The sequence below is a fragment of the Phyllobates terribilis genome, unplaced genomic scaffold (genome assembly GCF_046119375.1).
Source record: "Phyllobates terribilis strain yellow unplaced genomic scaffold, ASM4611937v1 Scaffold_2__4_contigs__length_985480577, whole genome shotgun sequence".
NCBI lineage: Eukaryota > Metazoa > Chordata > Amphibia > Anura > Dendrobatidae > Phyllobates > Phyllobates terribilis.
Genome location: NW_027362762.1, coordinates 356,558,316 through 356,582,884, shown reverse-complemented (window position 1 = coordinate 356,582,884; position 24,569 = coordinate 356,558,316). Strand labels below are relative to the sequence as shown.

General features: G+C 42.2%; 1 protein-coding gene across 38 annotated transcripts in view; it reads left to right on the top strand.

The window, feature by feature from the left end:
- The window catches only part of ABI3BP (ABI family member 3 binding protein), a 436,219-nt gene that overhangs the window by 286,170 nt on the left and 125,480 nt on the right, over window positions 1-24,569 (top strand). For 14 of the 38 annotated variants that reach the window (XM_073664653.1, XM_073664641.1, XM_073664649.1 and 11 more), the window contains 8 exons: window positions 7,968-8,030; window positions 10,867-10,938; window positions 12,701-12,772; window positions 14,519-14,593; window positions 14,922-14,993; window positions 16,744-16,818; window positions 18,393-18,464; window positions 22,684-22,758. The exons of 6 other annotated variants lie outside the window; for them this stretch is intronic. In XM_073664653.1, the coding sequence (XP_073520754.1) occupies window positions 7,968-8,030; window positions 10,867-10,938; window positions 12,701-12,772; window positions 14,519-14,593; window positions 14,922-14,993; window positions 16,744-16,818; window positions 18,393-18,464; window positions 22,684-22,758 (576 nt within the window). The remainder of the gene's footprint in view (window positions 1-7,967; window positions 8,031-10,866; window positions 10,939-12,700; window positions 12,773-14,518; window positions 14,594-14,921; window positions 14,994-16,743; window positions 16,819-18,392; window positions 18,465-22,683; window positions 22,759-24,569) is intronic. 18 more of the 38 variants (XM_073664659.1, XM_073664642.1, XM_073664668.1 and 15 more) reach the window with 15 other exon arrangements.

Genomic DNA, 24,569 nt, shown 5'->3' with positions numbered 1-24,569 from the left:
TACCTGATTGGAGCGACAACTTTAGTTTTTTGTCAGGGCAGGAACAGGTTGGCTCTGAGGACGACGGGTGTGATAACGCACAGGGTGATGATGATGAGGTTGGAGATCCCACTTACTGTCAACCCACAGTCAGCCAAGAGATGAGGTCAGCAGAGGAGGTGGAGGAAGATGCTAGTGACAACGAGGTCAGGTTGCGCCTTCCTGGACAGAGACGTAGTACTGGAAGCACGTCAACAACTGCATCCTCAAACACAACTCTGCCTCTCACCACAAGTCGTGGTGGCTCTTCAGGTCGCATGGGTGCTAAGCCTTGCATAGCCTGGGCATTTTTTCAGATCGATAAAGATGACCCAACTCGTGTTATCTGTAACATTTGTCAGCAAAAGCTAAGTAGAGGCCAAAAAATACATAGTTTGAGTACTTCATGCATGAACCGGCACATGGACATGAAGCATAAGTTGCAGTGGGAAGCTCAGTGTGCTACAATGCGGCCTAGCCGGCCGGGCCAACCACCGTCTGCCATATCTTGTGCATCCGCGGCCTCTTCATCCTCTGTGACTGGGGGCACAGCAGTCACACCTGTTTTGGGGCACAGACCTGCCACCTCTTTACCCGCAACAGCCAGCGTGATTGGCAGGTCATCATTTTCTTTGGAGGTGGTAACACCAGCTGGTGTTGAGCGCTGTCCGACATCGATAGCACCACCTTTGGATCAAGGCAACCTAACATGTCCGCCTGCATCTTCCTCACAGACCGGCAGTTTGCCGGGGACACCCTTATCAACTCCGTCTAAGCACAATAGCCAGCCCTTGGTCCCTCAGATGTGGACAAGTAAAAGACCATTTCCTCCTAGCCATGAGAAAGCTAAGAGGTTGAATTTCACCATCTGCAAGCTCTTGGCTACAGAAATGCTGCCTTTCCGCCTGGTGGACACAGAGGATTTTCGAGACCTTATGTCCGTCGCAGTGCCCCAGTACCAGATGCCCAGTCGGCACTACTTCTCAAAGAAAGGTGTGCCTGCGCTCCACCAGCATGTCGCACACAACATCACCGCTTCTTTGAGAAACTCTGTGTGTGACAGGGTGCATTTCACCACAGACACTTGGACGAGTAGGCATGGACAGGGGCGTTACATGTCGCTGACTGGGCACTGGGTAACTATGGTGACAGCAGGACAAGGGGCTGCTGTCCAAGTCTTGCCGTCCCCACGAGTTGTGCGTCAATCCTCTTTATGTCAAAGTTCCTCCACTGCTTCTGCCTCAACCTCCTCTCGGTCTTCCACCTGCACCCAAAGCCTGTCTGGTCATGCCACAAGCTTTCTAACTGCGCAGAAGGGATCCTGCACACCTCCTTACTATGCTGGCAGTAGGGCTCAACGTCATCAGGCGGTTTTTACTTTGAAATGTCTGGGAAATGTGAGTCACACAGCTGAGGAGTTGTGGTCAGCTCTGGAGAACCAATTTCATGAATGGTTGTCTCCACTGGACCTGAAACCAGGGAAGGCCGTGTGCGACAATGCTGCAAATCTGGGTGCGGCCCTTCGCCGGGGCAATGTCACACACGTGCCTTGTATGGCTCACGTGTTGAACCTGGTTGTCCAGCAATTTTTAGCCCACTATCCCAGACTAGATGGCCTTCTGCAGAGGGCACGGTCGCTGTGTGCTCACTTCCGCCGTTCGCATCCCGCAGCTCAGCGACTTACATCTCTACAGAAGTCGTTGGGCCTGCCACTTCACCGGCTAAAATGCGATGTGCCTACCCGGTGGAATTCAACTCTGCACATGTTACAGCGACTGTGGCAGCACCGACAAGCCCTGGTGCAATACGTTCTGACGTATAGCCTGGGCCAACGAGATCCAGAGGTGGGGCAAATCACGCTGGAGGAGTGGTCTCAGATCAGGGACCTATGCACCCTTCTGCACAGTTTTGAAATGGCGACGAAGATGTTTAGTGCTGACGATGCCATTATCAGCATGACTATTCCGGTGATTTACATGCTGGAGCACATGTTAAACAGAATTCGGAGTCAGGTGGTGGCACAAGAGGAGGTGGAGGAAGTAGAGGAGGAGGAGTTGTATGCGGAAGGGCTAACATCTGCAAGGTCCAGACGGTCGGCAGCACCAAGGCGGCAGGCATGTGAGGGTGGGGGAGATGGTTTTACCAGGGCGCATGGTAGCAGCCAAACTAGTGAGGAAGGTGCAGGAGCCCAGGAAGAAGTGGAGGACGAACTGATGGAAGACTCATCAGATGAGGGAGACCTTGATCACATTTCTGTTGTGCGAGGTTGGGGGGAGAGGACAGAGGAAGGAAGCATGATTGTTACCTCGCCACCAACACAACAGGGACTTGGTGCTCCTGGATGCGCAACACACATGAGTGCCTTCTTGCTGCACTACCTGCAGCATGACTCTCGAATTGTGAGAATTAGAAATAATCCTGACTACTGGGTTGCCACACTGTTAGATCCCCGGTACAAAAGTAAATTTGCAGAAATTATTCCCGCCATAGAAAGGGATGCACGCATGCAGGAGTATCAGCAGAGACTGTTGCAGAATCTTACATGTGCTTTTCCACAAAACACCAGTGGTGCACTTAGTGAATCTCACAGTTCCAACTTGCCAACCGTGGGACCGTCAAGTGTTCAGCACTCAAACCGTAACAGAACCACAGTATCTGCTGGTAACATCAATTTTGCGGAATCATTTCACCACTTTTTTAGCCCATCCTTTGCAAGGCCACAGGAGACAAGAAGTCTGACACATAGTCAACGCCTAGAGACGATGGTACAGGAGTATCTCCAAGTAAACATTGAAGCCATGACTGTGTCACTGGACCCTTGCTCTTTTTGGGCTTCCAATCTGGATAAATGGCCGGAGCTAGCCACTTACGCCTTGGAGATCTTGTCATGCCCCGCAGCCAGCGTTCTGTCTGAACGTGTGTTCAGCGCTGCTGGTGGTGTGCTGACAGATAAGCGCACGCGGCTCTCCACTGATAATGTAGACAGACTCACGTTCATAAAGATGAACAAATCATGGATCCGAAACGACTTTTCTACCCCTGTGTCATGCTGGGGAGAGTAAAAGCTTGATGATTTTTTAAAATCACCCTACCAACCGTTTTAAGCTTTCAAATTACTAATCATGTTTATCTGTATCTTGGCTGGAAAATAATTTGGGCTTTGTAGCAGTGTGCAGCACTGATTCTATTAGGCCATCTATATTAAGCTCCACCAGATTTAAAATTACTAATCATGTTTATCTGTATCTTGACTGGAAAATAATTTGGGCTTTGTAGCAGTGTGCAGCACTGATCCTATTAGGCCATCTATACTAAGCTCCACCAGATTTAAAATTAATAATAATTTTTAGCTGCATCTAGCCCGGAAAATAATTTTGGGGCTCCGAGATGCGCAAGACACATAAGTGCCTTCTTGCTGCACTACCTGCAACATGACCCTCATATTGTCAGAATTCGAAGTAATCATGACTACTGGGTTGCCACACTCTTAGATCCCCCAAACTTTTCGATCAACCTTTTCATTTTAATAAAGACCAAAAAAATGGTCATTTTTGAAATTATAAGCATTAGCAGGTTATTAGAAACTGAAATCAAACAGTTTTCAACTCAAAACTTTATTCTAGGTGATGTTACATTTTCACATAGGACCCCTTGTTCGAAAGGAGCTTCTGAACTCTCTCGTCCATTGAATTTGTCAGGTTTTGGATGGTTTCTGCTTCAATTCTTTTGCATGAGGACAGAATACCCTCCCAGAGCTGTTGCTTAGATGTGAACTGCCTCCCGCCATCATAGACACTCCTTTTGATGATGCTCCAGAGGTTCTGAATGGGGTAGAGGTCAGGGGAGCATGGGGGTCACACCATAAGTTTGTCCCCTTTTATGCCCATATCAGCCAGAGATGCAGATGTTTTATGTGCAGCATGAGATGGTGCATTATCATGCAAAAAAATGATCTTGCTGTGAAATACACGGTTCTTCTTCTTGAACCATGGCAGGAAGTGCTGTTTGAGAAAATGCACATACATTATGGAGTTCATCTTTAGCGCCTTCAGGGATCCTAAAGGGGCCGACAATCTCTCTCCCCATGATTCCAGCCCAAAACATTACTCCACCTCCTCCTTGTTGGCGCTGTAGCCGTGTTTGCGTGGGGTGTCCATCAACCAGCCATCCTCCACTCCATCCATCTGGACCATCGAGCGCTGCACGGCACTCATCCGTGAACAAAACAGTTTTGAAATCAGTCTTCATGTAATGTTTGGCCCACTGGAGCCGTTTCTGCTTGTGTGAAGTGGATAGAGGAGGTCGACAGGATGGCGTATGCACAGCTGCAAACCTCTGAAGGACCCTGCATCTTGTTGTTCGGGGGACGTTGGAGGCACCAGCAGCTTCAAAAACTTGTCTGCTGCTATGACAAGGCTTTTTTGCCGCTGCTCTTTTAACCTGACGTAATTGCCTGTAGGAAAGAGTCCTCAATTTGCCCTTATCAGCACGCACACGTGTGTACTGTGAATCAGCTACATACTTCTTGATTGCCAAGACACTTCATCCTGATCATCGCACAATGTTGATTGTAGTCATGCCTTGACCTAAACACTCCACAATTTGTTGCTTCTCAGCAGCCGACACATCCTTTTTCTTTCCCATTTTGGCAGAAAATGTAGGCTGCTTAATAATGTGAGACAGCCTTCTTAAGTAGTCTTGCCTTTCATTGGACACACCTGCCAAACTAATTAGCACAGGTGTCTGCAATTGCTTACAGTGATATAAAGAGCCCTGACACACATCACCATCAATGAGTTTAACTGACAAACAAACAAATTCTTCCCTTATCACTCCTAAACACTTTTTGCATAATAATTTGGAACACAGTGTACATGTGCTTTTCCACAAAACACCAGTGGTTCACGTAGTGAATCTTACAGTTCTAACTTGCCAACCGTGGTCTGCATGGAGTTGTTCAATAAAGGGCCCAAAATTAAGATAACATAGATGGGAGAGGTCTCTATGAATAGGAATTCCTAAGTATTTGATACCCTGTGAGGGCCAGGCAAAGGGAAAGTTGGACTGGATGGAATCCTATATGGATTTGGGGAGGGAGACATCGAGGGCCTCAGACTTCGCTGCATTGATTTAAAAATTTGACCATGTAACAAAGTGATCTATTTCAGCCATAACAGCATGGATGGATATATGTGATTGAGTGATATATACTAGGACATCATCAGCAAATAGAGAGCACTTGTACTCGGTGCCTCCCACCTCAATCCACCTAATATTGGGGTTATGGCAAATTGATGAGAGCAGGTGCTCCGTCACTAGGATGTATAAGAGAGGGGACAGAGGACATCCCTGCCTTGTCCCATTGGTGATTGTGAAAGGTGATGAAAATGTTCTGATGTACCCCCCTGGGCCTTGGGACACCCGGAGCCGGACCCTTTTTGGTGGATGCTGGTGGTTATAGTCTTCGTGGCGGCGACCCGGTTCCGTGGCTCAGGGTGGTCAAACCAGTGGCGGAACTATTTATGTGGTTTTGATGTTTAAATGTCCGACTACGCCACCCGTGGATTGTGGTCAGAGTGAACCGCTGCTGCAGGGCAGACCGCTGAGGCTGGTGTTGTGGGTGCAGCAGAGCGTAGCATAACTCCCCACGGGAGGAGTATAGCCTCAGGGCAGTGTATGCGGAGGATGGGGGTGATGGTGCAGGGCAGCAGCAGTAACGACACGGAGTCAGTGATGCAGTCCAGGGCCTTTACTCACAGTTCTTATTATCCAGACCACGTCTGCAAGTAACGGCTGCCCACGTCATACTGTGCTCACCAGGTGAAGGGCTCAGACAACTCACAGATAACTTTGGAGCGCTTCACAGGACCCCCTTTGTGTGTCCTTTGTCTGGCCTTTCTTACCAACCCTTCTGTCCGGCTGCCTCGGGCCTCCTCTTGGTAAACTTGGCGCCAGTTTCCCTGACCCTATGTGGTGCCTTCCTAGCGGGTGTAGCGAGGGGCTGCGCCACATAAAATGCCACAGCCTCCGGTTTCTAGATGAGGGTCGTTTCCTGCCTCCACTAGTTTCGGGGACCGGTCTCCCCCTTTGGCCTGACCCCTCCACGCAGGTGGATTCGGGCGTGCGGTGGCGACTCGCCCGTCCGCACCCCTGGGATCCCTTCATTCCTCGTTCCTGGAGCCTTCTCCGCTCCTCTTCCTTCCTTCTCCCTCTTCCAGGCCTGGGCCTCTGTTACTAGGCCCGCCTCCGGAGCAGAGCTCATGCAGAGCCCCTGCTCCCTGCCACTTCTGCTCAGACTTCTCTGCACTGAACTACTGAACTAAGATGGTGCCCACCTTTTATACTCCCTTCTCAATGCACCCAGGAACTGCTTCCTCCCTGCTCCTGCACTACAGGGTTCCCCTTCCTCAGTGTTCCCTCCCCCCACTCCAGCCAGGGACAGGGACTGTCGTGCCCATCTCAGAGGCATATTGGTCACCCTGCCCCACGGCAATGTGGTGTAATGCATGCAGGTGTCGGGTCCTGATCCACACTCCATCCTTACCTGAGAGTGAGATATCACACCTCTGGGTGAGGTGCAATACCTCTGTAGCAACCGAGCCCTCAGGGTGCTACAGTTCCATTTATCTTCAGCCTAGGTGACGTATTGTGATACAGGGCCGTGATTTTGGCTATAAAAGGGTCCCCTAGACCCCTACCCCAAGCTTTTTAAGAGAATCATATATGGCGTGCCAGGAGACTCTATGGAATGCTTTCTCAGCATCCAACGAGAGTATCTAATTACAAATTTTTAACTGCATCTAGCCCAGGAAATACTTTGTGCCTAGTAGCAGTGTCTGCTAGTCAGCGGATTATCCCAGCTGTTAAGCAAGCTACACCACCTGTAGTTTGGACACTTAATTTTTTCAAAGGAAATGCTTCGGGACCACGGGATACTCAGTGAAGAGCATCAGGAGGCACCCCAAGGCATAGGGGCTGGGACTGGCAGTAGAATGCCTTGCGGTGGACAGCCGAGCTCGATCCTTATAAAAGCTTTTTAACTGCAGCAGCTTTAGTGGACGCTACTGGAGCTGGAATTACGCGGCTGCTGGCATGAGACTTGCCCTCCAATAGATCCTTGTAAATGGATTTAAAGTGTATTCATTCAAATTAGAGAGACAATTTAAATTAAAAAGCTTAGAGCTGCCTCCACCACAGGGGGGCTCGCTCGACCCACCAGCGGACAGGCACCAGTATTGGGAGAGGGGGGCTGGCCGTCAGGGTTCACCGCGGCTCTGGCACAAACCCGGCGACACGGAGGTGGCACGGGCAGGAGCGGACTGAACGTGTCGGCTTCTCACTTTTTGGATTTTAGAAGGGCATGACATGCCTATATCTGTGTCTCCCCCTCCTTTTACTCCTCCACCTCTTTTCTTTTCGCATGACTATATGTACTTGTCACTTTTCCATGTGTTAGTTGTGTCTTCTGAGCAGTTTGTCAGCTTTTGGACACCTTTGAAGGTGTTTTCTATGTGTTTCTATGTGTTTTTGTTTGCCTGCCATTGGTTTTAACGGTGTTCGACGAACCGACGGGTGTTCGACGAACCGAACCGAACTCGAACACTACGGGGGTGGCTCAACACTACTCTTGAGATTTACCAAATCCTATTGGGTTTGGCAGGCCTGGAGACAATTATCCCTTTACATTTATGTAAAAACGTAAAGTACATTTATGCACATTCTCATAGAAAGCTTGTGCATGTCGGCTTTCAATGAATTCCCCTACGTAATAGAATAACGTTTCATTATATTCTGTAGAATAAATATAAAAGCATTTGTATGCATGTGAAATGCTATAATTTGCTTTGTGCAAGATATTGTAAATGAAAACATCTTTAAAAATGTCACCCAGTGACACTGTTTTGCTTCTATTATTTTGATGTCATTTTTGATGGCTTTGTTCTTAACAGAAACCCCACCAGTATCCCAGCAAGGTACTATGTTACCTCTAAGAATATACAGAACAACTTCTGGTAAAGACATTGATTTTATTAGGTTTCATTGTGCTTGATTGTGTGCTCTAGCTCTGTTAAAGTGGTCGCCTCATCTAATTAAATAGGCAAAATGCAGAGTGCTTGTAAAATTACTGCTTATTAAAACTGCTCTCCATTCTCAAGAAAGGAGGGATTTTTAATTCTGTAGTTACCTTGACAATGAGCAGTAAATGGTATTCTCAGGAAGGAGTGCATGTTTGTAAGCTGTTTGCTATACAGCTTGTAAGCCCCACTAAGGAGCTAGCTAGATCCAGCCCACTTCAGTCCCCATGCGCTTATACACTGCTCAAAAAAATAAAGGGAACACTCAAATAACACATCCTAGATCTGAATAAATGAAATATTCTCATTGAATACTTTGTTCTGTACAAATTTGAATGTGCTGACAACAAAATCACACAAAAATCATCAATGGAAATCAAATTTATTAACCAATGGAGGCCTGGATTTGGAGTGACCCCCAAAATTAAAGTGGAAAAACACACTACAGGCTGATCCACCTTTGATGTAATGTCCTTAAAACAAGTCAAAATGAGGCTCAGTATTGTGTGTGGCCTCCACCTGCCTGTATGACCTCCCTACAATGCCTGGGCATGCTCCTGATGAGGTTGCGGATGGTCTCCTGTGGGATCTCCTCCCAGACCTGGACTAAAGCATCCGCCAACTCTTGGACAGTCTGTGGTGTAACGTGACGTTGGTGGATGGAGCGAGACATGATGTCCCAGACGTTCTCAATCGGATTCAGGTCTGGAGACGGGCGGGCCAGTCCATAGCTTCAATGCTTCCATCTTGCAGGAACTGCTGACACACTCCAGACACATGAGGTCTGGCATTGTCCTGCATTAGGAGGAACCCAGGGCCAACCGCACCAGCATATGGTCTCACAAGAGGACTGAGAATCTCATCTCAGTACCTAATGGCAGTCAGGCTACCTCTGGCAAGCACATGGAGAGCTGTGCGGCCCTCCAAAGAAATGCCACCCCACACCATTACTGACCCACTGCCAAACCGGTCATGCTGAAGGATGTTGCAGGCAGCAGATCACTCTCCACGGCGTCTCCAGACTCTGTCACATCTGTCACATGTGCTCAGTGTGAACCTGCTTTCATCTGTGAAGAGCACAGGGCACCAGTGGCGACTTTGCCAATCCTGGTGTTCTGTGGCAAATGCAAAGAGTCCTGCACGGTGTTGGGCTGTGAGCACAACCCCCATCTGTGGACGTCGGGCCCTCATACCACCCTCATGGAGTCGGTTTCAAACCGTTTGTGCAGACACATGCACATTTGTGGCCTGCTGGAGGTCATTTTGCAGGGCTCTCGAAGTGCTCCTGTTCCTCCTTGCACAAAGGAGGAGGTAACGGTCCTGCTGCTGGGTTGTTGCCCTCCTATGGCTCCCTCCACATCTTCTGGTATCTGCTCCATGCTCTGGACACTGTGCTGACAGACACAACTACCCTTCTTGCCACAGCTCACACTGATGTGCCATCCTGGATGAACTGCACTACCTGAACAACTTCTGTGGGTTGTACTGTAGACACCGCCTCATGCTACTGTACCTCCAAGGGTGAGAGCAATGGCAAAATTAAAAAGTGACCAAACAACAGCCAAAAAGGATGAGAACAGAGAAATTGTCTGTGGTCCCCACCTCCAGAACCCCTCCTTTATAGGGGTATCTTGCTGATTGCCTATCATTTCTACCAGTTGTCTGTTCCATTTGTACAACAGCAGGAGAAATTAATTCACAATCAGTGTTGCTTCATAACTGGACAGGTAGATTTCACAGAAGTGTTATTGACTTGGAGTTACATTGTGTTGTTTAAGTGTTCCCTTGATTTTTTTGAGCAGTGTACAATGCTGCAGAGGAAAGCTGCCTCTACTTGCAGCAAGGGAGAGCGCACGGTTCAGGCTAGCAGCTAAGCCATGCCACTGCCCTGAACTGTCAGTCTTACATTGCTTTTAAAGGATAATTATACTTACTGGAGAAAGAAGCAGAAGTGTCTGCTAAGATATAGTACAAAGTTTCTTATACTCACCTGCTCTATTGATTCATGTTTTTTCTTTGAAAGTAGATCTCTGCCAGTCTTTCTCTACCACACATTCTAGAAAAAATCCAATACTAATTCACTGAAAATTGTACATATTTTACTTTTCACACCCAATTTGCTGTGGTTTGCTGCAAATTACCTTATGCAAGGGTAAAATCCACTTTGAAAACCATCTACAGCAGTATTTACATGCTGTGGATTATGCAAACCACATCAATTCCACAGTTTTTTCTGCTACATGTTGATAGGGTTTATAAATCTTGATCAACAAGCTTTGTACTATGAAAAAAATACCAACTAAAGTGTGGTTTGGGCTGTATGAATTAATTGGTAGGCTGAGGCTCCCTTTAAGGTATGTTATTTGGGGGCTTATATGCCCATTTGAATATGAAGACCACATATTATGAATCCATTGGAATTTTTGCACAGTTCTGGCAGCGCATTGTAATCATGAAACAATATTATACAATCATTCACATTGTAGAAAAAAGGATGCAGACATTCTGTCTGACACTATTGCATATTGCAGGGCAGCTTAAACAGCTTTTGCCAGTATCCCTTTAAGAAAAATTATAACTCGCGAAGATTTTATATGCTTTGTTCTCAATTTGAGAATCCTTAGCTGCTCTAGATGTAGCAGTGAAGACGTTTCCACTGTATCTTATCTCAATAATAATATTTGCTAATATGATTAGATCTGCTGCCACGTGATTTAATGTCTGTTCGGCTGGAGTCATTTCTTCATCTAATTTCGTTTTGATTTTTCACCAGTGTATCCAGTAACCACTGATGTACCACAAGTGAGCCCTCTCTTCCCTCTAAAACAATTCATGACACCTTTAGGTAAAACTACCACAGTTTGTGCATTTGATATTTTTGTAACACTATTGATATATTAGGCATGGAGTAAGTGATGGCAAGTACATCAATCTATCTCCCGCAGCAGTAAACAATCTAATAGATTTTTACGTAATTCCTCATTTTTCTCACTCAGTTTTTGGAAAGTGAAATTATGAAAAAATCCACGTGACTGGTTCCTGCTGCCGATGATCGATTGAGAACTAAACTGATTGACATCTACTCACAGCCTAATATCAATAGTGTTATTTAATATGTCTCTCACTACTGTGTAAAGAGGTAGCAGAGGCTTGTTTGAGTCTAGATATGCGTTTTATGTCCTGCTAATTTTATATGCAACTTTGTGTGTACCCAAAGAAAGGAATTATAGTAAAGCATTTGACCAGACTGAAATATATATTCACTAGTACATTTATAAGATACACCTTTTTGGTACTTTGTGGGACCCCTGTGCCCATAAACCGCCTAGGTTCTTCATGTTAATGATCCCATAAAATGCTGCAGACTTGTGTCTGCTCTATAATCACACAGTACAACTTCCCTTTCTAACATTCTGGGTCAGGAGGAGTGTTGGGCAAATTAGACAACCTTTGGTGGGGAAGAGAGATGTTAAGGTGGGATGGGAGGGCGCAATTTAAAGATTTAGAAATATAATGATTTTACTTTCATTTATTCTTACCGATTACAGTTTATCATTATAATTACTTAAGGATAACACGGCAGAATGGGGCATTCTAATAGATTGTCTTATTTTATTTGAGGAAAACCAGTTTGATGCTAAGTATTTTGTAACATGGTGAGATATTGTGCTGAAAGCATGTATAAAATGATTAGACTGACCTTGAAGTATTGCCCAAGGTGACCAATATTAAGGTTGATTAATAAATGGCAAGAAAACATTCCCCACATCAAAATGTTATCACCACTAGATAGAGATGGATTACAAGAAAATATGACTGAAATATGGTGTAGCAGACATTGAAGTTTGTTAGTTTGACAGTCCCATATTGAACTGTCACTCCATCTATGTTCCTCATTATGTTCATAATTTTCTCTGAACTCTTCTGTTTAGCAGGAAACTACATCTGTACAGACTTTGGTTGGTGGCACATAGACTTTGGCTTGTTGCGCATAGACAGGACAATAGACCTTTGTTTAAGTCTGGTGTTTGGCTAATTTTGATAAATTTTCCCCAGTGTATTCTTCAATGTGTTAGTACTTTTTGTCTTAATATTTTTTAACGTGCACTTTAAGATCACAACCACTGACAGATGAAATATAATGAAAAAAAGTGTTAAAGGAGTTGTCCACTACTCGCACAACCCTTTCTCAATCACTATGTTTTCCCCAAGTAAAATAATAGCAGCTATACTCACAACCAGCGCTTTCCAACGTTGTCAGCACTGGCTCACCCGCGGCTCGCGTGACATTGTTGGCATCCCGAAGAAATGAAAGAGCAGTCGCAGTGGCTTCTGTCAATTGTTTGGGATGTATTGTACATTTACATTAGCACTAAATGCCTTTAACATTGTTGATAATATTAATTTTACCCTTAGTTGCACAACATTAAGGAAACAATATTTTTTAAATAAAATATGTATTGAAGGGAAAAACTTGTATGTGGAGTATTTCTGCATAATTCTTTACAATACCCGGCGGTTGTATATACAGAAAATTTGTTAGAAAATTTCAAAAATATATATTTCTTTTATACTGTTGTTCACTTCATTGTAATGTTTTTTTCCAGCTACTACAAGACAAATTGTCGCTGCCAGACAAAGCACCCTGCCCTCCCACACTCGACAAAAACCAACCACGGGTAAAGCTTTGTAGTTTTAAGTGCTCACTTATAATGCATACTGGCACTAGACATCATGCATTATCTAGCTTCTCTCTTTGCTTATGAGCACACGGATCTAGTCCATCTCACAATCTATTGCTACCACATGACTGTCGCATCGGCAGCAGCATCCACTTTGTGAGCATTTAATCAGCCTAGCTATATCTGTGAAAAATAGGTATTCTAGTATGGCAATTACAATTTTTGCTGCTCCATCTTGAAAATCGGTGGAGAGGAAAAATGTACATTGATGTCTTCAGGAAGAATACCTATACATGAGTGATATCAGTTGCTTATTCTTGCTAGTTGTGCTTCTGGAGGTGTTGAGACAGAGATATCAAACCATGATTCTGAGCAACAAATCATTGATGGATCATAAAATAAAGTCAGAACAACTGTGTAAAACTGTAAAATGTAAGAACAATCCAGTTACTGCCAATAAGGTGCACATGGACAAAAATATTGGGACACACCTCTTAATCACTGAATTCAAGTTCTTCATTCAATCCTATTGCCAAATGTATATATAATCCAGTCCCTAACCATGCAGTCTGCCTCTATAAACATTTCTGAAATAATGAGTGCTTAAAAAATTTCACTCATGAGTGGTCTTTGCCCCTTAGTTTAAGTGAAGGAAATCTTACTGCTTCAGCGTGCTAATACAGTTTGGACAATAGTATGCTTCCAACTTTTTTTGGGACCAGTTTGGGGAAGATCCTTTTCTGTTTCAGATTAACTTTGCACCTGATACATCCTGACCTGGACCTGCTTTAACAATGTTTGCAGGTGACATCGGTGATCGAAGAGCTGTTAAGGCATATATCACAGTCCAGCTAGGTATACTGGTGTAGGTGGGCCTCTGGTGACGGTCAGCATAAATGTGTGTGCTGTCCTTCTGCTCAGCAGAAGTATGCTGGGAGTTTAAGTAGTGTGGGGTAATTTCCCACTGGCCACGGCAAGGAACTACTCCTGCAGAGCTGCTGAGCAGCACACACACCTATTCTTCCTGATTGGTCCCAGCCACACTAGTATGCATGGCTGGATAGTACCTGGGCCTCCCAATGATACTATCTGTAATATCTCTTCTACCACCAGTGTTGCCACAGGGTTGAATCTGGTGGTGCATGGTGACAGAGGCAGACATTACTCCAGCAGGTCCAGGTCGGGATGTAGCAGCCACAGTGCACAAAGCAACATCCATAAAGGCATGGTTGGGTGAGTTTGGTGTGTAAGAACATGACTGATCCCGACAGTGCCCTGACCTCAACCCTAGCAAAAAACTTTGGGATGAACTAAAACCGAAATTGCTACCCAAACACTCTCATCCAACATCACTGACTAACCTCGCAAATGTTCTTATGGATGAATGGGCAAAATTCCCATAGACACAAAATTTTGTAGAAATACAGAAAAGTGGAAGGAGTTTTAGCTGCAAATGAAGTATCAAATGCATAATAATACTTATGGATTTTAAAAGTGATGTAAGTGTAATGTGTAGGTGTCTCAATAACTTTGTCCCTATAGAATACGTGTCGTACTATTTAAAAAAATGTTGTCATTTGACATGAAGAAAACAATGTTTGTGATAGTCTCTACTGTTTTGATAAATCTGACTCAATGTACTCTAAATATTCATTATATTTTCATTTGCACATGCAAGCATGTGGCTCATGTCATCATTGCTGTAAAGGTTCAACCTTTATTTTTTGGGATTTTTTCTTTCAGCATTCACAGGAGGTCAGAATATTCATACTACGTATGGAAGTATTGCTAGGACTCAAGTGCCATATTCTGTATCTGGTATATTTCACCATTTTTACAATATTTCAAATCTCTTATATTCAGTGTTTAAAGGCCATCATCTTATAAAAGACCATGCCTTGTCCACTTCAATAAAACCATAAGTATGCACATAATGCATGTGCTTACAATTATTTTTACAAGTTTTGTTTTCCATATTTAGAGATTAAAAATAATTACAGTACATTTGAGTTCATGGGAAAAATAGGTTTTTAATGCTGTGTTTAGTATATATTGTTGTTGTGTCCTTTATTGGACTGGTATTGATTTATCTTTTAAAACTACATTTCTGTTGTACTATTAATCATTAGGTGTATTATTTCCCCAGCTACTGTAACTCAATTTCTTCCAGCCAAACAAAGAATACAGCCCCCTCGTACCCAAACAAAAACAACCACCGGTAAAGCTTAGTAGCTTATACTACTGTATTATCATCGCAGAATGGTATTAGATATTACGCCTTATACAGCATATCTTTTTGCGTTAGGCCTCATTCACATGTCAGTATTTTTGCATCACTGTTTGTATGCCTGAAGCCGGGAGTGGAGCTTACAGAGAGAACTATAATTGAAAGAATGACACCTGTTCTGTGTATTGCAGACACTCCTGGCTTTGGTCTCCAATACTGATAAAATACTGATGCAAAAATACTTATGTGTGAATGAGGCCTAAGGTTACGTTCACGCTATGAGCTTTTGATTAGATTCTGATGTTGCAGATTTACTGCACCATTTATGCACCCATTAAGTAAAATAGGTTACTTGCATTTTTTGAAAATACGCAGAGTAAAAAACTCCACAAAAACTCATTGTGAAAACATAGCCTTAAGGGAACCTGACACCATGAAAATGCAATCCAATCTACAGGAACCATGTTCTGTGAGGGCTGTGTCATGTCTTATTTTTTGCACACTGAGCTGACATTTTTATTGATACTATTTTGGGGTACATATGATGTTTTTATCACCTCTTATTGCATTTTATTGCAATGTTGCGGCGGCCAAAAAAAATTAATTCTAGCGTTTCGATTTTTTCTCATTACGCTGTTTACAGATCGGATTAATTTATTTTATATTTTAATAGATCAGACATTTCTGAATTCTGTGATACCAAATGTGTTTATATATATATTTTTAATTGTTTTATTTTTAATGTGGCAAAAGAGGGGGTGATTTTGACTTTTGTGCTTTTATTATTTTTTTCATATTTTTAAAAACTTTTTTTTTTACTCTTTACTTATGCCGGCTTTCATAGGAGTATCGTAATTACAGACATGGAGGTCTTTTGCAGACCCTTGGCTGTAATGACAGGCCATTGGCGCCGAGCGATCAAGTGATAGGGGCGCTGAGAGGCAGGATTTGTTACAAGCCTCCGGCCGGTGCATATTAGGTTCCACTGTCAGTGATTGACAGTGAGATTTAACTGGTTAACAGCCGCAGGCGTAGCCCTGATTCAACCTGGACTGTTAAAGGCACATGATGGCTGATTAAATCAGCCATCTAGTGTTGGGAAAGATGTGGGCCCCCTCTGCTTTATAGCAAGGTGCCAGCAGATTAGACTGCATTTTCATGGTGACAGGTTCTCTTTTATGGCACAGGATCTAAACCATTATAAAATCCCGCCTGTACATAAGTGATTTCACAAATCATGAATGCTATGACACCACGCCTCGCTTTGCCAGCAGCAGTCACTGTATGGCCATCCATTCTGCGTGCCCCTATCTAGGTATTTTTTTGTATCACTTACTAGAATTTTTGGTTCCTAGTGAACCGATCTACTAACATAGAAGTTATAGGGAAAAATACCTATACACCCATGAACCTTGCTGCTTCTTTTGCCTGTATACATTGTGCTACTGGAAGCTTTGAGGCAGACATAAATCCATTGCAAGTTTTCAAAGTAACATCATTGGGACATTCTAAAGGACTTTTAGACCAAAATAATAAAAAATTGTAAATTGTAATCACACTCAACTGATGAGGTATGAAATAGTATTTGATAGAGCAGGAAAAATACTATCTCTGGTCTACAATGATACATCTGCCTCAATGGATTCTAAAAGGGCATTTTATGTTTATTCCAGCATAAGCATGTGCCCGCTTCTTCATTTCAGTGGTAGATTAAATGTTTGATTTGTTATTTTTCTTTAAGCATTCACAGGAGGTCAGCATACTCCTACTACATATCAAAGTAATAATAGGACTGAAGTACCTCATTCTATATCTGGTATAGTTCAATTTAACATTTTCCAATATAGTTTAATGTTAGATCATTCAGGGCCCGATTCATCGCTTTTTTAAGTTACTTTTTACTTTTTTGTCTCACAGTAGTAGTTACCCTTCTTGATGCCAAATTCTTCAAAATGCCGCACGCGATTAATGAATTTGGGGCAAAGTCTAAAAATGTTTTCTCTCTTTAGCTGCTTTTGCTACTTGTTATTTCCAAAAGTCCCACATTTTGTACAATGGCACAAAAATGTAACCAAAATACTGGATTACTCAAAAATAAAAAAGTGGTGACTAGAGTGGAGTTGCCCCAAATTTTGTTGCTTTTAAAAAGTTGAAATTGATGAATCAGGCGATAACATCTGGAATCACTAAACTCTGCCCACAAAGTGGAAATCAATAAAAGAAGGCAAACACGTATAAAATAGAATAAAAAAAGGCACAAATAGAATAATGAATTGAATGCAAACAAAAAAAGGTGCAATACACATAAAATTAGACAAAAAACAGGTGCAAAGGTAATGATGAATCGGGGCCATAGTCTGCATTCTTAAAGGAGTTGTCCAGTGAAAAGACATTATCATCTATATGCTTCTCAATGTAAAACTTAATACTAGACTTTGTATTCAGAACTCTTAAGAAGTGTTTGGAGAACGGATTTGACATATAAAGCGGCGGTTTCGAATTTTTGCTAATTTACAGTTAAATGAAAAGCATGCAAAAATATAGTTAAAATGAGATCATAGATGTCATAGTGTTAGTATGCATAGGCTAACACTTATATGTACTTTAAGGGACCATATATGTAAATAGGATTTGCTTCAATTATTTTACTTGATAAAAAAAACTGTATTTACCAAATTTATCATTTCAAATAAATAAATAGAAATAAATACAATTTCTGATTTGTTTTAAAGTCTCTCATTATGTCTTGCAGAAAATATTCTGTATTCAATTTCATTATTTTATTTTGGGTTCATTCGAGGTTTCCATTATTACTAAGCCATTGTGTGTCCATCTACAGTAAATGTACGGACTAGTGATTCTATCATCACGTCTGTAGTATCTGGCTGACACACACGCACACTTTGAATCAGGTTTGCTTGGCTATTGGAAGTGATGAGTTTTTCATTAGGCATAATAGTCAAGCACTTATAAACTGCATTTGCTTTTTAGGTCTAAGGTTGAGTTACAGTAAAGGTCAGCTGACGCTAAGCAATAGTTTGAAAAACTAATATACATATGTGATGCAGCTCTTTTTTATGTTATCATGTACTTGGAGTTTATTTTCCGGTTATATAAATATATTTAAGCCTATTTATATATGGATGATGCAAAGCATTTTTTGACTACTAGGTCCTTAGATGTAAATCCAATAATGTATCTATGTGGTCAGTATGTTTCAGTCTTACATTGTGGTATATTTCGCATTTTACGGAAAAAGACTACAAAAAGATCTCCAGTGTATCTATTGTTTGAATTGAAGCAATTGGATTATCTGTTTTTAGTACATACAGTATTTTTTTGTGTCCATGCACTGGATATTCCATTAATTCTGTTTTAATATTTCTGCAGCTACTACAAGCCAAATTTTCCCAGACAAACAAAGTACCTTCACTTCACCTACTCGTACAAAAATAAAAACGGGTAATGTTTCTCTAGGGCACTCTTCATTTGTAACACACTAATGGCATTACATGTTATACCTTTTGCTGGCAAATCTATCTGCTTAGAAGCATGCAATCCATCTATTGTCCTACCCAGTCATTACCTCTATCTACCACATAAGCTGCTACATTGCGTTATCTAGGAAGAAATCCAGTCCATTACACAATCTATTCAACAAACAGTCCAGCACACAGTCCAGTGCACACTACAGTGCATTGACTTATCCAATCCATCACACATTACAGTCCTTCATAGTCCTGCATAATATCTATCCATAACATAATCCGGTCTGTTGGATTGTCTTTAATGGACCTTCTATCAAACAGTCTAGTCAATAACCCTATGTAGCACACAGCCCATTACTGCTGCCACGCAACTTTTTTTACGGCAATCACTGTATGGCCATTGCTAGCTGTAGCTTTATAAGAATTACGTATTCTTCCATGTCATCTAATTGCAACTGTCTTCCAACAATGGTGTAGCAGACAATTATATATTGGTGTCTTTAAGAAGAATACTTATTTATGAGAAAAATATTGCTTCTTTTGCTTCCACATATTGCGTTTTTGAGGCAGAAATATCAAACTTAGTTTTCAGTTCAGTAGTTATCAAGAGACTTGTCACCCCCTTAGATACCACTGTCAATAGGCATATAAGACAGCTGAGTGTCTAAGGCTGACCATGTACATTAGATGGCTGTTGGCCGAATGATGCTTTGGCCAATTGTTCATCTTACATCCATCTCGGCCGACTCTCCCATAAACAGGAGCACTCATTTGGCCGAGTGCTTCTGTATTCTCTTTGAGAAAGCTGTCAATTGATATGTTGGCCAGCAGATTATCTAGGGAGAATAATGTTTTATTGGCAGTCCGAAATTAGACATGTCCGATCGACATCTATCTCGATCATCAGTAGACCGGCAGCCCCATAGACATTAGACCATCTATCGCTCGGTTCAGCCGACATTAGTCTAATGAGTATGGGCGTCTGAACAATGACTTCCAAGACTTTGTCTCTTTTAGGTATGATCTCATAAGTTGTCTGACAGCTTATTTCTGACAGGCTGTAAGGCTTTGGCATGCTAAGTATACTATAGCATTATATCAGCAAATAATAGGTCACATTGTGACATCCTCTAGTGGGACTAAATAAATAGGTAAATATAAGTTAAAAAGCTGATTTACAAAAAGAAAAAAATGTGCACAGTATAAAAATGAAGGGCCTGATTCAATGTGTTTTCACCAATTTTCTGGAATAAAACACTGTAACATTTTTGTGAAACTCGAAGTTGCATTAACATTTTGCAACAGTCCCCATTTTTATGCCAGTCCTGGACAGCTCCGCCAAAGTGGGTGGAACTTGGGTGAGATAGGGCGGGGTAAGGTCCACCTGACAAATTGCTCAAAATTTACACCAATTTAGTACCGTAAATTATGAAAAAGTATACTCTATTTCCTGACTAGAGTAACATTTTTTACGGCAGTTGTAAGATGTGCCTCTCAAAAAATTAGGCACATCTTACTCCAGCGGTACCTTCATTAAGACTGGCTTCATTAAGACTGGGTCCTAAATGTTCACAAACGAAAAATACTAAAAGTTGTACTCTTATCTCTACCCGATTTTATACAGCTAGAGTGAAAACTAAAAAGGTTCAGATGCGCATTTTTTTAGGAAAACTAGTAAAACTAAATTAGTGGTGGAATTGTATTCTTTTTTTGGTGGATTTTATAGTTTTTTTCCATCCCCGATGCAGAAATAGTTATTCAACAAATTATATGTAACTCAAAATTATTACATTGAAAAATGCAACTCATCATAGCCATGATATGGCTATGTAGACAAAAAAAGCTAGAAAAATAAAAGTTAAAGTCTTTGAGGGAAAAAGGAAATAACTTCCTGCAGGCTACAATACCAAAGTAGCTATTACTTAAGGGGGTTAAAGTGTAACTATCATTTTGTAAAAGTTTTTAAATGTTATAGATGCTGCATAATGTTGCTGATCTTTGGGGGTCTAGGATCCCCACCGATCAGTCAAAACTATTCAGCATATAAACTCAGTAGTAAGTTTATGGGTCCATACACAACTATTTCACAGTGAATGTACTGACCCATAGACTCATACAGGAGCTGTGCAATTCAGAGCAGTGTTTTGACCCATAGGGTGGAGGGTAGGGACCCCACCGATCAACACCACTTTGCTGCACATACAGTACAGACCAAAAGTTTGGACACAGCTTCTCATTTAAAGATTTTTCTGTATTTTCATTACTTTGAAAATTGTACATTCACACTGAATGCATCAAAACTATGAATTAGCACATGTGGAATTATATACTTAACCAAAAAGTGTGAAACAACTGAAAATATGTCTTATATTCTAGGTTCTTCAAAGTAGCCACCTTTTGCTTTGATGACTGCTTTGCACACTCTTGGCATTCTCTTAATGAGCTTCAAGAGGTAGTCACCGGAAATGATTTCACTTCACAGGTGTACCCTGTCAGGTTTAATACGTGGGATTTCTTGCCTTATAAATGGGGTTGTGACCATCAGTTGTGTTGTGCAGAAGTCAGGTGGATACACAGCTGATAGTCCTACTGAATAGACTGTTAGAATTTGTATTATGGCAAGAAAAAGCAGCTAAGTAAAGAAAAACGAGTGGCCATCATTACTTTAAGAAATGAAGGTCAGTCAGTCCGAAAAATTGGGAAAACTTTGAAAGTGTCCCCAAGTGCAGTTGCAAAAACCATCAAGGGCTACAAAGAAACTGGCTCACATGAGGACCGCCCCAGGAAAGGAAGACCAAGAGTCACCTCTGCTTCTGAGGATAAGTTTATCCGAGTCACCAGCCTCAGAAATCGCAGGTTAACAGCAGCTCAGATTAGAGACCAGGTCAATGCTACACAGAGTTCTAGCAGCAGACACATCCCTTTAACAACTGTTAAGAGGAGACTTTGTGCAGCAGGCCTTCATGGTAAAATAGCTGCTAGGAAATCACTGCTAAGGACAGGCAACAAGCAGAAGAGACTTGTTTGCGCTAAAGAACACAAGGAATGGACATTAGACCAGTGGAAATCTGTGCTTTGGTCTGATGAGTCCAAATTTTAGATCTTTGGTTCCAACCACCGTGTCTTTGTGCGACGCAGAAAAGGTGAACGGATGGACTCTACATGCCTGGTTAGCAGCGTGAAGCATGGAGGAGGAGGTGTGATGGTGGGGGGTGCTTTGCTGGTGACACTGTTGGGGATTTATTCAAAATTGAAGGCATACTGAACCAGCATGGCTACCACAGCATCTTGCAGCGGCATGCTATTCCATCTTGTTTGCGTTTAGTTGGACCATCATTTATTTTTCAACAGGACAATGACCCCAAACACACCTCCAGGCTGTGTAAGGGCTATTTGACCAAGAAGGAGAGTGATGGGGGGCTATTCCAGATGACGTGGCCTCCACAGTCACCAGACCTGAATCCAATCGAGATGGTTTGGGGTGAGCTGGACCGTTGAGTGAAGGCAAAAGGGCCAACAAGTGCTAAGCATCTCTGGGAACTCCTTCAAGATTGTTGGAATACCATTTCCGGTGACTACCTCTTGAAGCTGATCAAGAGAATGCCAAGAGTGTGCAAAGCAGTCATCAAAGCAAAAGGTGGCTACTTTGAAGAACCTAGAATATAAGACATATTTTCAGTTGTTTCACACTTTTTTGTTAAGTATATAATTCCACATGTGTTAATTCATAGTTTTGATGCCTTCAGTGTGAATGTACAGTTTTCAAAGCTATGAAAATACAGAAAAATCTTTAAATGAGAAGGTGTGTCCAAACTTTTGGTCTGTACTGTATATATAAACATTTACAAAATTATAGTTACACTTTTTTTACTTTAAATATTTTTATTGGATTTTAACAACATTGATATGAAAACAGAATTACGTTCAATAATAACTATAAAAAATTTGACGGTGGTCAATATTAAGCTTTAAATAAATAAAGAAAAAATAAAGGAAAGTGGAATTTACAAACTTTGCTGTTCCTGAGGTCCCTCAATATTATGGAATCCATGAAAGTTATTTTGAAAGTTTCTGCTTACTAGTGATGCATCTGCCTCAAAAGATGCTAAATTTGCATTTCATTATATCTAGAAGTGCATGCGCCCTGCTATATTGAATAGAATGAATTTTCATTTTTGGAATTTCTCTTTCAGTATTCCCTGGAAGGCAGCATATTTCAACAACACAGGACAGTAATATTAAGACTGCGGCTCCATATTCTATACTTGGTATAACCCTTTTAACAAAATATTTTATGAAGTCTACTTCTTTTAAGGGAGTCTGTCACGTCTTAGTTGCTATGTACACTGCCCCCATTGCTTTGTTAGTGATGCAATGTGCATCACTAACAAGCTTTTTTCATTAAAATCGGTGGTAGTATAATGAATTTATAACATTATATATAAATAGATCCTACCTGTTCGTATTCAGTCATAGGGGTGTGATTCTCTCATTCAGTCATGGGCAGCACCGCATCCAGTCACTGCTGGCGCCATCCATGTATTTGAATATTGCTCCCGGCAAGGATGCGTCTAGTTCGGAGGTGATTATTGTGCTCTTCACTTTAGCCTCCGATCCAGACGCTTCAATGCTGAGGAAACTAGATCGGAGTTGCTGGAGTGAGGGCTTCAAAAAATCCCCTCCGATGTAGACAGTTCAGCACTGACACCACTAGATCGGCGTTGATTCCAGGATCGTCAGCGTGATGTCCGACTCATTCTGATTGACAGCCTTCTCCCCCAGTTAGACAGTGGGAATCCAGCTGTCAATCAGAATGACGTTGTCAGTCTCGCCCTGTCAACACAGTGGAGCAGAAAAGAAGCCTCCGCTCTGTCGACGCGACGTCAGCAGAGGCAGCTGAACGACAGGAACAGATATCCCCTTTAATGAAGGGTGAGAGGGAGAAAGCTCGGTCACTTTGTGATTTTTTTTTAATTAATAAATTGAGGTTTTTTATTAGCGCATTCTGTAATACAAAAAATTACACATAGCTCTGATTGTTCAGTTTTAATAGAATTCAAATTTTCCTGTATGTCCACAAGTCTCAGCCAGTGACGGAGCAGCCGACAGAATCATCATAATGTACAGCACAAAAGTGGCGTAAATTATAACAGCAGTGTTCTCCAGTGACCTTAGACATTTCTGTAAAAATTTGTCACTTTTGTGTTGTACATTATGGTGACTGTCGGGGGCGCTCTTTTACGCCTCTCCCCGCGGAGATCCGCCCACTCTTCACAATGTCAGTGCTGCGGACAGGACTGTGAACAAATGGGAAGAGTCACATTCTGGCAAAACTGAACAATCAGCAATAAGGGGAATTTTTTATATTACATAAAGCGACAATAAAAATGTAAGTTTCATTAATCATGAAAAAAAAGAATTTTGCCCAAAATATACAACAGTGTAAAAATATATAAATTATATAACAGTGTAAAAAAATAATTTTTGATTTGTGATGTTTGCTCTATTAGGCTATGTGCCCACGATGCAGAAATGAAGCAGAAAATTTCTGCAGCATTTCTGCATCTCCCTGGCAGAAAAAACGCATGCAGATTGTGCATGCGTTTTTCCTGCAGAATACATGCGGATCCACATGCGGATTCACATGCGTTTCCGCATGCAGATTGACAAGCGCTTTCCAGGCGATAGCATCACTTGGAAAGTGCTTGACAACTAGGTCACACTGTATAAATCCATGGAAACGGCATGGATTTATACAGTGTGACCGTAAAAATTAAAACAAATAAAGCTATACTCACCCCCGAGGCCCCGGCGTGGCTGCAGCGCTGCTTCCTGGCTGGTTCCCGGCTGCCGGCATATCGCGAGACAGAACGGTGAAGGGCCTGCGGTCACATGACTGTGACGTCACCGCAGGTCCTCAAGCGATGCCGGCATTCAGAGAGAAGCCGCCGGACAGGTGAATATAACTTTATTTGTTATTTTATTCTTTCTTTACAGGTACAATGGTACCCAGGTCTGGATGAGAGTCTCCTCTCCTCCAGAGCTGGGTACCATCCGCACATAGAGACGCATAAAAGAC